The 19,075-nt window shown below is 39.8% G+C and overlaps 1 protein-coding gene across 11 annotated transcripts in view; it reads right to left on the bottom strand.

Annotated features, from left to right (window-relative positions):
- The window catches only part of LOC148149046 (uncharacterized), a 186,457-nt gene that overhangs the window by 53,688 nt on the left and 113,694 nt on the right, over positions 1–19,075 (bottom strand). For 5 of the 11 annotated variants that reach the window (XR_015758528.1, XM_087991629.1, XM_087991626.1 and 2 more), the window contains 2 exons: positions 15,163–15,221; positions 14,545–14,854 (listed from right to left, as the gene is read on the bottom strand). The exons of 1 other annotated variant lie outside the window; for it this stretch is intronic. Coding sequence is in view for 5 of the 10 variants with exons in the window: in XM_087991629.1 (XP_087847755.1) it covers positions 14,684–14,854; positions 15,163–15,221 (230 nt within the window). In the remaining 5 variants the exon portion in view is untranslated. Of the gene's footprint in view, positions 1–14,544; positions 14,855–15,162; positions 15,222–19,075 lie in introns of those variants that run through there. 5 more of the 11 variants (XR_015758529.1, XR_015758532.1, XR_015758531.1 and 2 more) reach the window with 1 other exon arrangement.

Here is a 19,075-nt window from a genome sequence, read left to right as displayed (position 1 = left end):
TGTGAAGTTGGAGAGCACTTATTTAAATACAAAACAATGTGTATTGGATTGGTTTACTTCTTGGGTAGAAGAAGTGAAAGAAGGCAAGAACGAAGGAAGAAAAGGAAAGATGAAGGGAAAGATAGAAAGTAGGAATAAAAGAAGGGAAAAGAGGAAAAGTGGAATGAAATATGGGAAGAAAATAGGAAAGAAGTAAAAAGAGGCACGATGGTAAGAAAGATGGCAAGAAGGAAGGAAAAAGAATGGAGGAAAGATAGAAAGAAAGAAGAAAAAAGCAGGAAAAAAGGAAAAAAAGAAAGGTAAGTTAGAAGGAAAGGTGAAAAGAAGGAAGTAAAATGAATACAAAGAGGAAGATAAGGAAAGGAGGGAGATAGAAAAGGTTCAGGAATGTCTCCCTCTCTTTACCCCCACCTCCTCCCTCTCCAGGTACTGCCTCACCTGCTGGGAATTTTCACCACTTACTGTTTATATTTCATTAGTATACAGAGCACCTTGATTTGCAAACAATCTGCATGAATCCAGTTCATTGACACAATTGACAGTCTTTGTGATGGATTTAGTTTCCAAATAAAATCTCAGTTAATGCTTTACCTCATGCCTTGGCAGCATTAATCCCATGACTCGTTCCCTCCTGCGGATATGATTTAATAAAACCTGAGCACTCACTGTTGCCAGCATTAGTGGGTAAACATGTAGAGATTGGGGAGCGTGAAGGGTTTGGTTGGTTGCTGTCCGGTTTCTGAGCCAGGACCAGTTGGATTCATGTCCCTGTTTACTCCAGAAGATCCCAGCCACTGGTGCAGTCCAGGAGCTGCTTTCCCAGACCAAACCAATGAAAAGGACTGGCATCAGGAAGGGCTATAAAACCACCTGCCAATTTGTTTTTCTTTTTCTATTCTTTCATGCGATGTTGTCATCATTGGCAAAGCCTCCCTGTCCCTAACTGCTTTTGGGAGCTGTGTAAGAGTCAACCACATCTTGCTGGTCTGGAGTCACATGCAGACAGGAACACAAAATGGAATTAGTAAACCAGATGTGCTTTTACCCTAATCAGTGATAGCCTGAGACATATTGGATTCTGTATTTTGATAAAATGAATTTCAACATCACCAGCTGCTTTGGCAGGATTTGAACCCATGCTCCCCATGGACTTGGGACAGACCAGTCTAACATTACTACTCTGCCACTATAACCTCCAAAAGCAAAGCTGATTAATCAGCATCACTATGACCAGATATCACATGGGCAAGCTGAAATAAAAATGGAGGAACATTTAGTGCATTCCACATCTGCTACTTTAATGCGCACCTTTATAATTTAGATGGTTAGATTTAATTGTTTGCATTTCTTACATCACTTTTCAAAGATGAGAATGCAACTCTTAAATCACTTTCTATTTATAATTCCTCCCTAGACTCAAGACAGAGAGAGAAACAGAGTTAACGTTTCTTAAAAAGGATCATAACAGACTCAAAACAATAACTCTGGTTTTCTCTCTCCAAAGATGCTCCCAGACCTGTTGTGTTTCTCCAGCAATTAGGGGCTTTTGGTCCTTTTCCTACCAGCTATTCCTCAGTGGATTTAAAGTGGCCCATTTTGTATATGCCTTAATTGACTCGCTGGATTTGTTGGTTTATATATAATTTTTAAAGACTTATGACAGGGTCAGAATAAAGTTGAAGACTGAGATGAAGAGGAACTTATTTTCTCAGATGTTTGTTAGTCTTTTGAACTCAGCTCAGACCAAGGCTGAATTAAAGTAACAGATTAAAAAAAAACTCTCATGAACTCTTAGGGTTCAACTACCAATGTAGACAATGGTAAGATTTGCCAGACATGGTGGAAATTTGCTCACTAATCTTTGGGGATCAAACGTATTTAACAGACTGATGTATGAGGAGAGATTGAGTCAGTTTGGATTGTATTCACTGGTGTTTAAAAGATTGACAGGGATCTCATAAAAACCTATAAAATTCTAACAAGACTAGAAAGATCAGATGCAGAAAGGATGTTCTCGATGGTGGGGGAGTCCAGATTATAGTTTAAGGATAACGAGTAAAATTTTTATGACTGAAATGGTGAAAACTTTCTTCACCCAGAGAGTGGTGAGCCTGTGGAATTAACTACCATAACAAGTGCTGAGGTCAAAACATTGTGTGTTTTCAAGAAGGTGGTAGATATAGCTCTTGCAGCTATGGAGATCAAGGGATATGGGAGGGAGGGTGGGATTAGGGTATTGAGTTCAATGATCCTGTTGAATGGCATATCAGGCTTGAGGGGTCAAAATGCCTATTTCTATCTTCTATGTTTCTAAGTTAGAACTTTGCCTCAGGTGATGAAATTAGTACAAAAGACACTGGAGATGGGAGAGTAACTTTAGAGAAAGGGCACACTTAATGTGGCCAACTGGACATCCTCATTTCATCCCATTTCGTGTCAGCACCACTCATGTGAGCAACAGCCTTGCAGATCACAAGAGGAAGACGTTGACTTTTGAGTTGAGGAGACTCCAATCACTTTGATCAACCAGCCTCATTTGAGCCTGCCAGGTGAGACACGAGGGTGTCATGGACAGTCTCAGGATCAGTCTTGCAATGCTAAGGCAGCTTGCTGAGGAGGGATGGGGTCTAGAGATAGCAACAGCAGCGGCCTACTTTTTTTTCAGGTTTCGGTATCTTCGTAGATTCTTCAACACTTACCTTTAGAGGGTCACATCTCTTCCTTAGCCCATGTGACTGACCATGGCTTGCACACCAGGTTTGAAGGCCCTGAGGGCTCATTGCAGGGACTGACAGGGCTGTTTTACCAAAATTCAACAGTTGCTGATTTTATTGCCGACTTCCAGCTTGATCTTTATGGGGGCAACCTTATACTTCAATGTGATAATTAATCCAAGTTTAGTTTTTGACAGGTCTTCTCATTTGTCTTTAAAAAAAAAACAACTTTTGCTTTACCAAGTGGTATAAATGTAAATTATTAATAAAACCACTTAGCTCACTGATTAGTCTCTGGAGCTCATTATACTACCCACCCATCCCTCTTCCTGCATGGTTCATTATTTCTATGATGTGTTATGGACCAGGCCAGACCCCCTCAAAACATTTAAAGAAGGTAGCCCAGACCCTAACTTTGCTAATTGCTTTAAGCAGGTGCACAGTGTATATTTGAGGAGTGATGCAGCTGGCCCAACTACTTAGTTTTAAACAAAAACAGAATTTATTTACAAAATTACTGAATGAAACACAAACAAAAGAGAATACAATACTTAATAACGTAAACTCTTCGAAAACCCAACTGACAGTACCAACTTAATGATGCTGTTCCAAATACTTGCAACAATCCCTATAAACACAACAGGTAAAATCAAACATGGGGTCTTACAGGAGAGATGTCAGAGGGAGAGGGAGTCAGCATGGAACACCATGTAGCTGTTTCTTGGATCAGCAGCCTCAAACTGCCTGACTGCTTTCAGTGAATAGCCAGACTGCTGAAACCATACCAGACCAGAGAATAGCTGAGCTGGGAGAACTGGCCACTGCCCTTTCATTGTATAAGTGTTTTTAAAAAGCTTGAAAGCCTTTTGCCTGAAGCAGTATCTGTTAGTTATAATCAAACTGGCTCTAAAATCCATCCAAGTCAGACTTTCCGGAATCGCTGCTTTTACGACCTCTCTGAAAAGAAAGCCAAGGTCAGCATAACCTTGTTAAAGGAGCATCATCATCACAGTCACTACTTGGTTCCTAACTGTTCACATTTATTACAGTACTTTACATGAATGCCATTCTTGATTCACTTCCTATTTATAATTTCTTCCGGGACTCGAGGTATTAACTCTGTTTCTCTGTCCACAAATGCTGCCAGACTAGCTGAGGTTTTTCAGCAATTACTGGCTTTTGTTCCTTTTCCTACAGCCATTCCTCAGAGGACCTAAGTGGTCCAGTTTGTACAGGCCTCAGTTTATTGATTGGGTCCGGTTCAGATTTGTATACAATTTTTAGAGACTTACGTCAGGCCTGAAAAAAAGATGGCAATTTCAGACTGAGATGAAGAGGAATTTCATTTCTCAAAGGTTTGTAAATTGTTGGAATTGCTTGCCCCAGAGAGCTGTGGGGGCAGAGACCTTGTGTATATTTAAAGCTGAGATTGGTTCTTGATCAGCAGGGAATCAAAGGTTATGGGGACAGGCCAGAAAAGTAGACATTAGGAATGTCAGATCAGCCATGATCCTATTTGGTAGAGCAGGCTCGAGGGGCTGAATGGTCCTCTTCTGTTCCTATTTCTTATAGTCTTATGGCACTCTCTAAGGAATGCTTCAGAAGTGATAAAACCTCTCAATACCTGTCTGATTTTGGCACGGTTCCGAAAAGGAATTAATCTAAAGGATGGCAGAAATAACAAAGTCATTAGTATAAGAAAATGGGCCATCAGAAGATGGCAGCTATCTGCAGACCGTAAGCATGTTGAACTGGACATTGTGTGATATCTTGTCCCACTGCATTTAGAACATAGAACATACAATATACAACTTACAACATAGAACATGGAACAGTACAGCTCAACAACAGGTCATTCGGCCCTCAATGTTGTGCCAGCCTTTTATCCTACTCTAAGATCAGACTAACCTACATACCCTTCATTGTGCTATTTTCCATGTGTCTATCCAAGAGTCGCTTAAGTGTCCCTAATGCATCAGACTCTACTACCGCTGCTGGCAGTGCATTCCACACACCCACCACTCTCTGAGTAAAGAATCCACCTCTGACATCTCCCCTAAACCTTCGTCCAATCACCTTAAAATTATGCCCCCTCATGATAACCATTTCTGCTATGGGAAAATATTCTCTGACTATCCGCTTTATCCATGCCTCTCAACATCGTATACACCTCAATCAAGTCACCTCTCATCCTTCTTCGCTCCAATGAGAAAAGGCCTAGCTCCTTCAACCTTTCTGTATTTACTACAATCCATCTCATTATAATTGCCCAGAATCTTTAAACAGAATCGTATACAGCATTTTCCAAACTCTTTTCCCATTTCGAGGATTAAAAATTATATTGTGAGCTGCTTAATGAGGCCTGTGAGAGATAGAGGCAGGGTTTGGGAGAGAGAGTGGAGGGCCTTACTAGTACAGAGGCCTGTTAGAGCAGGAGCAGAGTGTTTATAAATTGATCAGAGATGCCCAACAGCCATTGTTACCTTGGTGCTTGGGATTCTAAAGTTTCGGGTCCAGAAGTCCTGACCTGTAATTTGGGAGGCCCTCATCTAACTTAAAACCTTTGCAGCATCATTCCAGGGAAGGTCTCAAGAAAGAATTCCAGTTATTCAGTGCCTTTCCAAATCCCTTAAATGTTTCACAGCTAGAGAAGGACTGTCTATGTGCAGTTGCTGTTGTAACATCAGTAATGCCACTTCCAAAATGTGCACAGAAAGTACTCACTAAACAGCAATATGACAGCAATCAGAATGGTCTTGAATATGTGGCAGTGATGATGGCAAATTTTAGCGGTATTTACTCTAAAACTGACGGCAACTTCTGCAGTCCTCAAGTGGTCTGTTAAACATAGAAATCCAGATGCTGCTGTCAGCAATTCTTTGTCGAGGCATGTGGGAGACCACCTTTGATTTTTCTGCAGTCTGCAATCAATTAAAAGTCACTGAAGTGATGAGGATCTTGTCCCTTTACACTCTTGTCCTGCTGTGTAAAACCTTGAGAAAGTTAGACTTTGTTGAGTGAGATGTGAAGGTTTTATTATGTACTAACCATAGCACATAACTAGGAAGAGGGTGCTGATAGCTGTGTCCCACTGTTTCATAAACTGTCACAAAATGTATAAACATATCATTTCCAAAGACATAGCCAAAATGTCCAAGTTGTGTGATTATTTGCCAATCCAGATAAAAGCAATTCACATCAGATGTCGTTAGTTACAGAGGAAACAAACTCTCTCGAAACACAACTTTAACAAGAGCAGTGAAAAGAAAAGATTTCAAATTCATATAACTTATGTTAACACCCCAAATCAATACACACCCTGTCCTGATTAAGACAGAAAGAAGACAACATTTGAACACATATACTATTGGTGGAAAAACAATATAGACATTCTAAACAAAATTCCAAAGATTAAACGACCAAAAGACCACAAACTATTTTCTCACAGTTGATACAGTACTGATACACCGCTGTCTGTACAGGAATGGTTCTTTATTGATTTGATCACTGATAAAGTGAACTGAGGTCTTATGTGAATTTTTCTTTTTAAGTTTTTTAGCTTTTACAAGCTTTAGCCCAGAGACGAGAGAGAGAGGGAGAGAGTGAGAGAGATGGTTGCTTTCCGTCTACAGTCTCCAGGTATTTCTTTCACTGTCGCTCTTGGGACTTGCAGCATTTTAACATTATGCAGCTCAGCCAGTCAGAAGGCTGTTGTCAGGTAGGCTTGGTCAAAAGATTGTTTGTGCTATTCAATATAAAATTCTCCCTCTCACTGCTTCGAAAAAGCAACATTATGTTGCATAACTCAACAATTTGCAGCACTTGATTAATAAGCTGCAAAACAGGTTCCTGGTTTTCAGTTATAGCACTTGGCACATAGCCCAGCAATGTATTTTCAAGTGTTCATTAAAATACTCTTTAGATCTTATGAGGGCATCCCCCCTCCCCACGTACCAAGCTTACAGGCAGTAGATTCCAGCAAGCAACCACTTCCTGTCCAACTGAAGCTGCTTCCATCATACATCCAGAGCCTAACTACTCACTGTGTGAACAAAGCTTTTCCTCCACTTGCATTTGCTTCTTCGGAAAAATGCTGTCTTAAAAAATCTTTTCTCGACTTTTTTTTACACACTGTCACCAAGTGTCTAAAAATAATAGTCGCAAATCGAAAATAATAGTGTGAAGTCAATCAACTATGTGAGAGCTAAAATGAGATATTCAACATCTCTTATTTGATGCTTCTCTCAGTTTAACTGCTCATGAAAACATGGCCAGTTTAAATGCAGATCATTCTCAGTTTTAACTTGCTCCATTGGGGAACAAAAAAATCTGGTCATGCAAGGGATAGCATTTACACAGTAAGGAACAAAACAACTATTTTTGTCAGTACTTTAATGTGGGTTGAACTACCTGTTAGTCCATGTTAGAAGGAACAGGGGGTGAAATTCAACTCACAATTGTCCTTTTTGTGCTTTTGGACGATTGAGGGCCCCTTCTGAAACCCAGAACCTGCCTGATGCAATATTCAAATGGGCTGCAATGGCATAATAGTAGGAGACAGAGAGTGGTGGTGGAGGGTTATTTTTTTGGAATGGAGGCCTGTGACCAGTAGTGTTCCACAGGAACTGCTGCTGGATCCACTTTTGTTTGTCATTTATCTAAAAGATTTAGATGAGAATATGTAAGCGGCTTGGTCAGTAGGTTTGTGGATGACACCAAAATTGGTGGTATAGTGGATAGTGAAGAAGATTATCTAAGATTACAAAAAGACCTTGATCAATTGCGGAGTAGCAGATGGAGTTTAATTTGGATAAACGTGAGGTATTGAATTTTGGTAAAACAAGCAAGACCAGGATTTACACAATTCAAAGTAGGGCCTCAGGTAGTGTGGTAGAACAGGGATACCTAAGGGTTCAGGTACCATTGAATAATTCATTGAAGTTTGCATCACATGTAAACAGGGAGTTTAAAAAGGCATTTAGCACAATTGCCTTCATTGCTCAGACCATTGAGAATAGGAGTTGGGATATCATGTTGAGGTTATTAAGGACATTGGTGAGGCCTCTTCTGGAATACTGTGTCCAGTTCTGGTTTCATTCTTATAGGAAGGATATCATTTAGCTGGATAAGGCTCAGAAAAAAATTATCAGGAATAGAGGGTTTGAATTACAAGAGAGGATGGATAGGCTGGGGCTAACAGCATCTGCAGTTTTATCGGTTTTTATTTGATATCTTTATGGAACAAGCTCATGCTACCATCGCTCCATCACAGCATGTAACCTGATGGTACAAAGGTCTCCGGCCACTTGCAGCTGATGGAAGATTCTATTGTTTGGACACTGATGTGCCTGTGAATGTAATAAGTGTATATATTTGTGAACTGTTATAAATGTCTGTTTCAATAAAATGCTGCCCACATCCTTGCTTCTTATGTTTTGAGAGACACGATGGTCACAAACCTGGTCCCTTTTTTCTAAAGGCTGTTTCTTTTCTCAAGTGTACTGTGGCCTTAATTTTTTTTTCAGAGGTGTTATAAACAGGCTGGGTTCCGATTAGAATAATTTAGTACAGAGATGAAAAGGGTTTTGAGGGGCCTTTTGTTTATAAGTAAACAGGAGAGACTTCAGCCCAAAGTGGTCATGTTTTAGAAGTGACCTGTATAATGAAAGGGGAGTGGTCAGCTCTCTAGCTAAGCAGTTCAGTTCAGCCCAGAACTAGTTGGGAGTTCAGCTGTGGAGTGTGTGAACAAGCTCTCTCTCTTTCTGCCCATCTTACTTCAACCTGTAAGCATCTGATCCTTTTGTTTTACTGTGTTTTAACGGAGTTTGCTTATTGGGACTGTTGTGTATATTCAGAACAATATAATTAAGTCTAGTTTGGATAGACTGAGTTCTGTAGGGGTTCTTTATTCTGTTCTTTGTGTTTCATTGTGTAATTTTATGAATAAATCTTTATCTGTTTTAAAACCTGGTAGTCAACCCAGCCACCTTGCTCTGGGTAATTTTCACTGTACACTTGCTGAACAAAAGTTATTGTTTGTTTGCTGAAACAAATTGCAAAGTTATTGTCCTGGCTGCCTGCTTAAGAATGTTTTGATTGGTCTGGCCTAGTCCATAACAGGCTGGGAACTCTTTGAGGAGTTTTAAACAGTGAGTGGCAGGTGCTAGTGTCTTTATTTTGGGTGTTGATTTGGTTGAGTAGACAAAGCTTGGGATTGTAATGGCTCTTTCATTCACCAAACGTGGAAGTGGATGCGGTGACTTGGGAAGGTTTGCAAAAGACAGATAAAGCCAAGCTGCAGGAATTAGCAGACAAGCTGGAATTGGAGCTGCCTGATTCTGTGAGGAAAGGAGAGATCATTACAGCAGTAGCTCAGTAGTTAAACTTGCTGGAGAATCCATCCGAATCTATAGAGATGGCTAGAATTCAATTACAAATGAAGTAGCTTGAGTTAGAGGTGAGAGTTAAGGAAAGGGCAGCAGAAATGAAACAGTTTGAGTTACGATTAAAAGCAGAAGAGAGGGAAAAGAGAGAGCAGCAGAACAAAGAGAAAAAGAGAGAAGCAGAAGAGAGGGAAAAAGAGAGTTTTTGAACTTCAGAAACTGACCCTTAAAAAGGAAAGTCAGCTTAAAAGGCTGGAGATAAAGGCTGAAGATAACCTTAATGAGGAAGTAGTGCAAACTCACGTGGAAGAGCAGAGAGTTAAAATAGTAAGGTTTGCAGCTGAAGGGGCTGATGATTATGAGCTGGTCCATAAAACTCAGTTTGGCTTCCAGAATCAGTTTCAGTCCATGACGGATAGAAATTGGAGCAAAGAGAAATCCTCACGTGGAAAGGGAAAGGTAGATCTCAGTGAAGATCATAAGGATAACTTACCACAGGGTAAAAAAGAAGCTCTTGAGGGGGACAAAGGAGTTAAAAAGCTCCGGTGCTTTCATTGTAATAAAGTCATCCACATAAAATCACAGTGTTGGTGGGCTGGGGGAAAGCCAGATGTAGGAAAACCAGACAAGCCGGTAGTTTTATTGGACTAGTAACAAAAAGCACAAAGGAAGTTAGACAACTGCCTCAGAGTGTACAAGATGATCAGATGTTGATGAAGGAGGAAGTGCCAGATCTGCTTAAAAAATATACATGCAAGGGTAAAGTTTATTCACATATACCAGGAGCAATAGGTAAGGAGGTTACAATATTAAGGGACACCAGATCCTCTCAGTCTGTAATGCTAAAGGATGAGGAGATATGTACTCCTGAGGGACTATTGTCAGAAAAGGTACTGATAACAGGATTTCATGGTGAGACAAAAAGTGCTCGGTTATGTAAAGTGAGGCTAGAGAATCCAGAGAAGAGTGGAGAATTTGTGGTAGGATACTGGACAAACTCTCAGCTCCAGGAATACAATTTGTCCTTGCAAATGATATAGCTGATTCACCGGTAGGTGTGCTGCCTACTCTAGTTGAAAAGCCAGTGGAGATGTAGGCAACTGAAGAAATGAAGAATGTTTATCCAGGAATTTTCCCAGATTGTGTGATCACAAGATCATAGAGGCACAAGTTGAAGCAGGAGAGATCAAAAGACACAGAAAAGCAAGCTGACATAGCTTTATCTGAGACCTTTTTCAATCAGATAAGTATGACAGATAAGGAGCAAATAGGGAAACATGCAAAATCTTTAGCTCTGCTAAGCTGATTGAGTCACAGCAGAAAGATGAGAACTTAAAACAGTTATATCAAAACGCATTTACAGAGAAGGAGAGTGGATGCATCCCTGTTTGTTATTACTAAACAACTAGAGATTCATCAAATTGTTTTGCCAGTAGGGTATGGAAAGGAGGTGCTGCGAGTGACGCATGAGCTACCACTTGTTGATCATTTAGGGGTGAGGAAAACACAGGCTAAAATACGAAGACATTTTTACTGTCCTGTACTACACAAGGATGTAGTTGAATTTTTCAGACGTGTTATACATGTCAGCTAATCAGAAAACCACAGGCAGTAATAAAACCTATACCTTTAATACCTATTTCAGCATTTGAGGAACCTTTCACAAGAATCTTTATTGATTGTGTAGGTCCCCTACCTCAAACAAAAAATAAGAATCCATATTTATTAACAATAATGGATGTGTCGATGAGATTTCCAGAGGCAATGCCATTACACAACATCATAACTAAAAGAGTTGTACAAGAATTACTTAAATATTTTACTAGATACAGACTACCAATAGAAATCCAATCAGATCAAGGATCAAACTTCACATCCAAACTATTCAAGGAGGTTATGGATAATTTGGGAATAAAACAATTCAAATTTACTGCATACCATCCAGAATCGCAGGGAGCACTAGAGAGATGGCATCAACACTAAAGACCATGTTGCAAGCTTATGGCCAGGATTATCCAGATGAGTGGAATAAGAGAGTTCCATTTGTACTTTATGTGATCAGAAATGCACCAAATGAATTGACCAAATTCAGTCCATTTCAATTAATTTTGGGGCATGAAGTAAGAGGACTGTTAAAATTGACTAAGGAGAAATTAATAAGTCAGAATTCAGAGACCACACATTTGGACTATGTCAAATTTGAGGGAATGATTAAATAGAGCTGGAGAGTTGGCTAGACAGTATTTAAAAGTATCACAGCATACAATGAAACCAGAAGCAGATAGAAAAATCACAAATTCATAATTTTGCAATTGGGGATAAGTTATTGGTGTTACTTGCAGTAACAGGTGAACCTTTAAAAGCCAGGTTTAGTGGATCTTATTGAATCAAGAGGAAATTGAGTGAGGTGAACTACTTGATAAGGACTCCAGGTAGGAAGAAATCTCACAGCATGTGTCATGTGAATATGCTCAAAAGGTATTTTGATAGGGAAGGAAAGCAAGAGAAGAAGGTGTTAATGATTGCAGTAAAGAAGGAAGAACCAGGTTCAGAGGATTCTGAATTGGACATTCCTCAAATCAAGTTGGACAATGAGAAAGTTGTCAAAAATTGGGATAAATTATTGAATTACCTTCCACAAGAAAATCTAAATGACCTGAAAGAATTATTGCTATCACATGGGGAGATATACAGAAATAAACTGGGAAGTATTAATCTAATTGTGCATGTTGTAGATATGGGAGATGCTGTTCCAATTAAGCAATATCCATATAGGCATTACCCTTAAAGTTGGCACAGGTTCAGAAGGAAATAGAGCGCATGCTCCAAGGTAGCATAATCAAAGTGAGTTACAGTGACTGGAGCTCACCTATAGTCCTGGTGCCAAAGCCAGATGGTACCCAATGGTTATGTGTGGACTATCGCAAAGTCAATGCTGTTACAAAGGCTGATGCATATCCAATTCCACGGTTGGAGGAATGTGTTGACAAAGTGGGACAAGCAACTTACATTTCTAAGTTGGACTTGCTCAGAGGTTACTGGCAAGCGCCTCTCTCAGAGAGATCAATGGCTTTCGTAACGCCAAATGGAAGATATCAGTTCAAACTCATGCCATTTGGCAGGAAAAGCACTCCAGCCACTTTTCAGAGACTGACTAATAAGGTCATTGCCGGGTTACCCAGTTGTGTGGTGTACATTGATGACCTGCTGGTTTTTAGTCATTCGTTTAAGGAACTTGCTTGATCGTCTTCAGGAAGCAGGCTTGGTAGTAAACCTAGCTAAAAGTGAATTTCCCAAAGCCCAGGTCACTTTCCTGGGCCATGTTATTGGACATGGACAAATGGCCCCATGGGGTGCGAAAACAAAAGTAATTGGGTAATTTCCCACACCATCGATGAAAAAAGCAGTACTACAGTTCTTCGGATTGAGTGGATTTTACTGAAAGTTTGTGCCAAACTTTAGCGGTGTGGCTGCTCCACTCACCGAATTGTTAAAAAAGGGCAAGACGTTTCAGTGGACAACGGACTGTCAAAAGGCATGTGACAGCCTAAAAACTGTGTTAACCACTGCCCCAGTATTAGCCACACCAGATTACATGAAGCCTTTCAAGGTGGCTATCGATGCCAGTGATGTGGGTGTCAGTGCTCCTGCTGGAGGATGCCGAGGGAATAGAAAGACTCATCAGGTATTTTTCCAGGAATATTTCATCAACAGAAATATTCAACGATGGAAAAAGAGACTTTAAGCTTGGTGTTGGCATTACAACATCTCAGTGTTTATATTACCAGCAATGTATCTGAGATAATTGTATATCCTGATCACAACCCATTGGCATTCATGGAAACTTTTAAGGACAAAAATGCCAGACTGTTTAGATGGTGCTTGTTGTTACAGCCATTCAATTTGACAATTGTGCATGTGGCAGGTTGCGAAAACGTGATTGCTGATGTGTTATTGAGACTCGAATGAGATACGGTGTTCGGCTGTGGGTGTGCCACGGCAGGAATTTGCATGTGATTGTGCATGTCTGCATGTTTATAGTTAGTATAGTGTATACATATGTTTAGACTACTAACCGGTTTTTGAAGGAATTTTAAAAAATGAAGCCACCTTTTGGTATTGATGGTTCATTGTTTGTTAAGGGGGGAGATGTTTTCTAAAAGCTGTTCTTTTTCTCATGGGTACTGTGGCCTTGATCTTTTTCAGAGGGGTCATAAACGGGCCAGACTCTGATTAGACTAGTTTGGTACAGAGGTGAAAAGGATGTTGAGAGGCCTTTTGTTTATATGTAAACAGATGAGACATCAGGCCAAAGTGGTCATGTTTTAGAAGTGACCTGTATAATGAAAGGGGAATGGTCACCTCTCTAGCTGGGCAGTTCAGTTCAGTCCGAAACTAGTTGGGAGTTCAGCAGTGGACTGTGTGAACAGGATCTCTCTCTTTCTGCTCTTCTAGCTTCAACCCGTAAGCATCTGTTCCTTTTTTCTAGCTGTGTTTTAAAGGGGTTTGCTTATTGGGACTGTTGTGTATATCCTGAACAGCATAATTAAATCTAGTTTGAATATACTCAGTTCTGTAGGGGTTCTTTATTCTGTTCTTTGTGTTTCATTGTCTAATCTTGTGAATAAACTTTTGCCTGTTTTAAAACCTAATAGTCAACCTAGCTACCTCACTCCAGGTAATTTTCACTGTACACTTACCGAAACAAATTGTAAAGTTATGGTCTGGGTTGCCTGCTGAAGAATGTTTTGAGTAGTCTGGTCTAGTCCATAACACCATAAATATTTACACAGCAGATGACTTGAGAAAACGCACATGGGGATTAACAATGATAATTTTAAAAAGACCTCCAAGATATTTGGTGGCAGATATTTGAAAACCTCATTGAAGATCAACAACACAAGAGCTTTGGACATCAACAATCCAGACAATTAATAGCATCAGCTACTGTGAGTACAGATCTGTAGACAGAGCTAATTTATTTCTGATTAAATTCTAAGTTCTTTTACATTAGAAAACTTACCTATCTTTAGAAAAATGTCTGCAGTTCTAATTTTCTTTTTTAAAAAAGGCAGTTAAATGTTCCTTACAGAAGAGATATGAAGCTCCTCACAAAGAAAATGCTACTAAAAATAATTATAAAATGATCTTCTACACTAAGAAATCCTACTTGTGTAAAAACATTGATTGATTGGCCATTATTTCTTAATGATTCAATGTCAAGAAATTGTCCTACAGTTCATAATGGATCACCAGTTGTGTGCATTGGCAGTATATAATTTCATCTCGAATTCCTGACATCCTCTACCTGATGGGCTCCACCAACTCAGCACAAGGGAGGACTATCAGCCTCCACAGATCTTGATGTAAACACATTTCATGAGATTAATGTGATGGAACAGACCAAGTGTGACACAATTGAATTACGCAATGCTCACAAAGGTGTGTACACAAACCAATTCAATGATACATTTAATTGTGATGCAAACTGAGCCTCAAATAAGTGCAGAATGCATATTCAAGAGAAATTTCAAGCAGAACTGAATAAGAGGGAGTGACATGGGATAATTTGGAAAGTTGACTGCCTCATGAATTTGGAGAAAGTGAGGACTGCAGATGTTGGAGATCAGAGTCAAAAAGTGGTACTGGAAAAGCACAACCTGTCAGGCAGCATTCGAGGCACAGGAGAGTTGATGTTTCGAGGATAAGCTCTTCATCAGGATGCCTCATGAATTTGTCAAAATTTTTCACACGTAGCTGAAAGAAAGATGACTCAATAAGAACTTACAGAAATCCAAGGCATCGTAGCCTTTCACTTAAAAGACATTGACATAAAATACTGATATTGGAAGAACTAAATCCGAAATTTTCTGCAGCAAAATTCTTTTTCAAATGGATACAGATCATGATGACTCCTCTATCCATATTCGCAGGAGAATTCTAAGACCTCACATCATCAAAGATGCCAATTGGATTGTACTGTTTCTGACCATTCTCACTGAGCTGTCAGTCTGCCAAGACAAACTCCAACAACACATGGATAGGATTGTTGATAATGAACCCACCTGTATTTGTACAGTCGTCAATATCGTGGTCATAGACAGTGTGTAACCACAAATGTCACCTGTTGACAACAATGCAATAACATGGATTGGGATTTATCATCACAAAGTGGTAGGTCACCATCAACCAGATAAACCTTTTCAGATCCATTGACACTACTCATGAAATCTCTCCCAATCCGAGTAAGATCAAGGAGGTTATACAAATGCTGACCTTATGGGATAAAGAGCATCTGTGATGTTGCCTCAGATTTTTCACTTTCCTCTCGTCATGTATTCCCAACTCCATGGAAAATAAATCTCCACTCAAGAGGGACATGCCTACATTTAGGCAGCATGACAGCTCAGTGGTTAGCATTGCTGCCCCACAGCGTGAGGGACCCGGATTCGATTCCACTCTCGGGCGACTGTCTGTGTGGATTTTGCACATTCTCCCCTCATCCCTTTAGGTTTTCTCTGCATGCTTTTGTTTCCTCCCACAGTCCAAAGATGTGCAGGTTTGGTGGATTGCCGGCAGTGTCCAAGGATGTGTAGCCTAGGTGGCTTAGCAATGGGAAATGCAGGGATAGATTAGCAGGTGTGGGTCTAGATGGGATGCTCATCAGAGTCAGTGTGAAGTCAATGGGCCAGTGGCCTGCTTCCTCACTATAGAGATTCTATATGCGGCAAGATGACCATCAAGACAAGGTTCTGTCAGCAAAGCCTTACTTATTAGAATGCTATGACCCCAGGGAAGACCTGATTCCCAATGAAATGTAAAAATGCTTCGGTGTATGTCTTTTGCGAGATGAGGAACCTATTGCCTCTGGGTTGAAAGCCCTGTCATCTGCACAAGCGGACTATTCCAGTATACAGTGAGAGACATTAGCTCTGGTATTTGGCACTGAGCAATTTCATGCCTACTTGTATGGCAAGAAATTAACACGAACTTATTTAGCAGGAAATTTAAAATTGGACCAGACCATAAGCTACTAAAAATAATCTGTCATAAACAAACTTACTGCCACATTTGCAGCATTTTTTCGTCAAAGTGAAAGAATATGACTTGAAGGGAGATATAGGCCAAGTACAGGGATCGTGTGGCTCCGTACTAGTTTTGTTTGATTCACTCATGGGATGTGGGCCTTGCTGGCTGGGCCAGCATTTGTTTCCTGTCTCTGGTTGCCCTTGAGAAGGTGGGGGTGAGCTGCTTTTGTGAGCCACTGCAGTTCGTGTGCTGTACGTGGTCCCACAATGCCCTGAGGGAGGGCGTTCCAGGAGTTTGACCTAGCGACAGTAAAGGAACAGCGATATATTTCCAAGCCAGGATAGTAAGTAGCTTGGAGAGCAACTTGGCAAACTGGAGCATTAATCAAACTGTTTTGGATGACTCAACATCCATCCTCATGACTGAACGTGGATTTTTGTTTCAATATGTCTGGTAAGCACAAAGAACAATTTGTACTTTCCAGTGGTAACTAGGAAAACATATAAATTTGTGGCTGTATAATTTTATTGTGCATTAAATGGGAGATGTGGATTTTTTAAACAGTTTTTGACACACTTCCAATAGCTCATTGCTTTATTTGGTATATTTTTGAGCATTAACAGACAGCTGTGTGCACATTCAGGATCCACCTGCTATAAATAGCCATTCCATCTGTGGACAGCTCCAACTATAGACTGTTCTATCTCTAGGCCATTCCAGATATAGACTATTCCAACTGTGGACTGTTCCAGATGTAGACCATTCCAGCTCTGGACTGCTCCTGCAGTAGACCATTCCAGCTGTGAACCACTCCAGCTTTGGACCATTCCTCTTGACACCCCTTTCACCACATTCAACACTCACCTCCTCCATCTCCAGGGCATGGTGGCAGCAATGTGTACTATTGACAAGATGCACTGCGGCAACACACCAAAGCTCCTTTGACAGCACTTTGCAAGTCAGAGATGAAGTGGTTCTGGATTCTATTGTATTAAAATACAAGTTCTAATGAGGAAGAGGAGGCATCTTCATAGGTCTGCAGCTGAGGAATGGATTGTTGCTCATCAGATAGTGGTAGTGACCAGATATCATAAGGAGATATTGTAAGTAGCAGGTGAAATTCCCAAGGCAGGACATGTAGAAATACAGAAAACTCAAATGTCAATAATTAAATATTTAACCTGGCATCATAGCGACATCAAACAGTTCAGGAAAACATGTCATACATGTCAGGTAGGAGGAAAAGCTCAATTAAAACAAAACTTTTGATACCCATACCAACTTTTGAAGTAACATCTAGTTAACTGTTAGTGGGTTCTGTTGGACCATTACCAAAAATAGACATGGGACATCAATATGGATGTGACAACCTAATTTCTAAAAGCTATTCCTTTAAGGACAATTGCCAGTGAGTAGTAATGGAAAAATTAGCTTAGCTTTTTACTTGTTTTCAACTACCAACTGAAATACATTCAGATCAAGGTTCTAATTTTATGTCCATATATTTTCAAGACATCTATGTGTAAAGTCGTTAAAATCTAATGCTTATCATCTGAAAACACAGGGAGATTCGGAGAGATACCATTAAACTCAAAACCAGCTTTCTTCAGGCATATTGTCATGAATATGCATAAGATTGAAACAAAGGATTACATTTCTTACAATTTGCTACTACGGATTACTCAAATTAATCTTTTAGGTTTAGACCATTCAAAGTGACCTACAGTCATGAGATAAGATCAGATTAAATTTATTAAACAAAAACTTTTAGGGCAAAAGAAAATCCTCAAAACAAGAATTAATATTTACCAATAAGGTCCAATGTCAGGTAAATTGAGCTAGTTTGGATCTGAGCAAAACTCAGCACAGGCATTATGGGCCCAATGGCCTCCTTTTATATAGAAAATTCTAATCGGTCACCACATTAATAAAGCTTCTTAGTGTTCTCGAGAATATCAATTTTGTGATAAAAGGATAAACAAACAATTTTTAAATATTTGCAAAATTGAAAGTGCTCTACTGTTTTAATTTTGTTTTAAAAATTTTAACCTGCAAAGCATATTTTAGTAGTTTTCTAAGTTATCTTAACCAAGGAACAAAATTGAGCACGTGATGTGCTTATCTCCTTTATCATGAATTCTGCTGCCTGGTTTCATTAAACTATTGCTGACCATCCAGTTCAGTGAGGAGAGGATTGTCAGTTGATTTGGTTAATACTGACAAGAAATGCCAAAAGATCAACCAAGCCTATCATGTGAGTAGTGAAACATGCTGTTGATATAATGTCCATTGACAAAAAGGAAGGGCTGCTGAATGTTAGGATACTTATGTATCTTGCAAGTATAAGGACAACTCTTGAATAAGTGCTTTAAAGTTAAAACCAGGTTAACATTGCTCACCTAATGTGGAATAGGGGGAATTGCATCCAATTAGGGGATAATTGAAGTAGATGAATGGATGTAAATGATGGTTGGGTAAAAAAAAATTGAACTGAAAAGTGTGTAACGATCTCCATGGAATTTTGTCTTCCTGAAATGTTTAATTCCATTCAAATGTTGAATTTGACCTGCCTCAATTTCGCATATTGCAACACATTCCCCAATCTGGTGCTTTTCCACAGCAACACTTCTCTGTCTCTCTCAGTTTTATGCTTTAGGACTAACCCAACACATTTCTTGGTTGCTGGTTTGCTAATTAAAATCATAGGGTCATAGAGATGTACAGCATGGAGACAGACCCTTCAGTCCAGCTGGTCTGTGCTGACCAGTTATCCTAAATTAATCTAGCCCCATTTGCCAGCATTTGACCCATTTCCCTCTAAATGCTCCTCATTCATTTACCCATCCAGGTGCCTTTTAAATGTCGCAATTGTACCAGCCTCCACCACTTCCTCTGGCAGCTCATTCCATATGCGCACCACCCTTTTTGTGAAAAAGTTACCCTTTAGAT

Source organism: Chiloscyllium plagiosum, unplaced genomic scaffold (assembly GCF_037043375.1).
Source record: "Chiloscyllium plagiosum isolate Xiang-an unplaced genomic scaffold, Cpla_swu_hap1 HiC_scaffold_10, whole genome shotgun sequence".
Classification (NCBI taxonomy): Eukaryota; Metazoa; Chordata; class Chondrichthyes; order Orectolobiformes; family Hemiscylliidae; genus Chiloscyllium; species Chiloscyllium plagiosum.
This window is presented reverse-complemented; position numbering and strand designations above follow the sequence as displayed.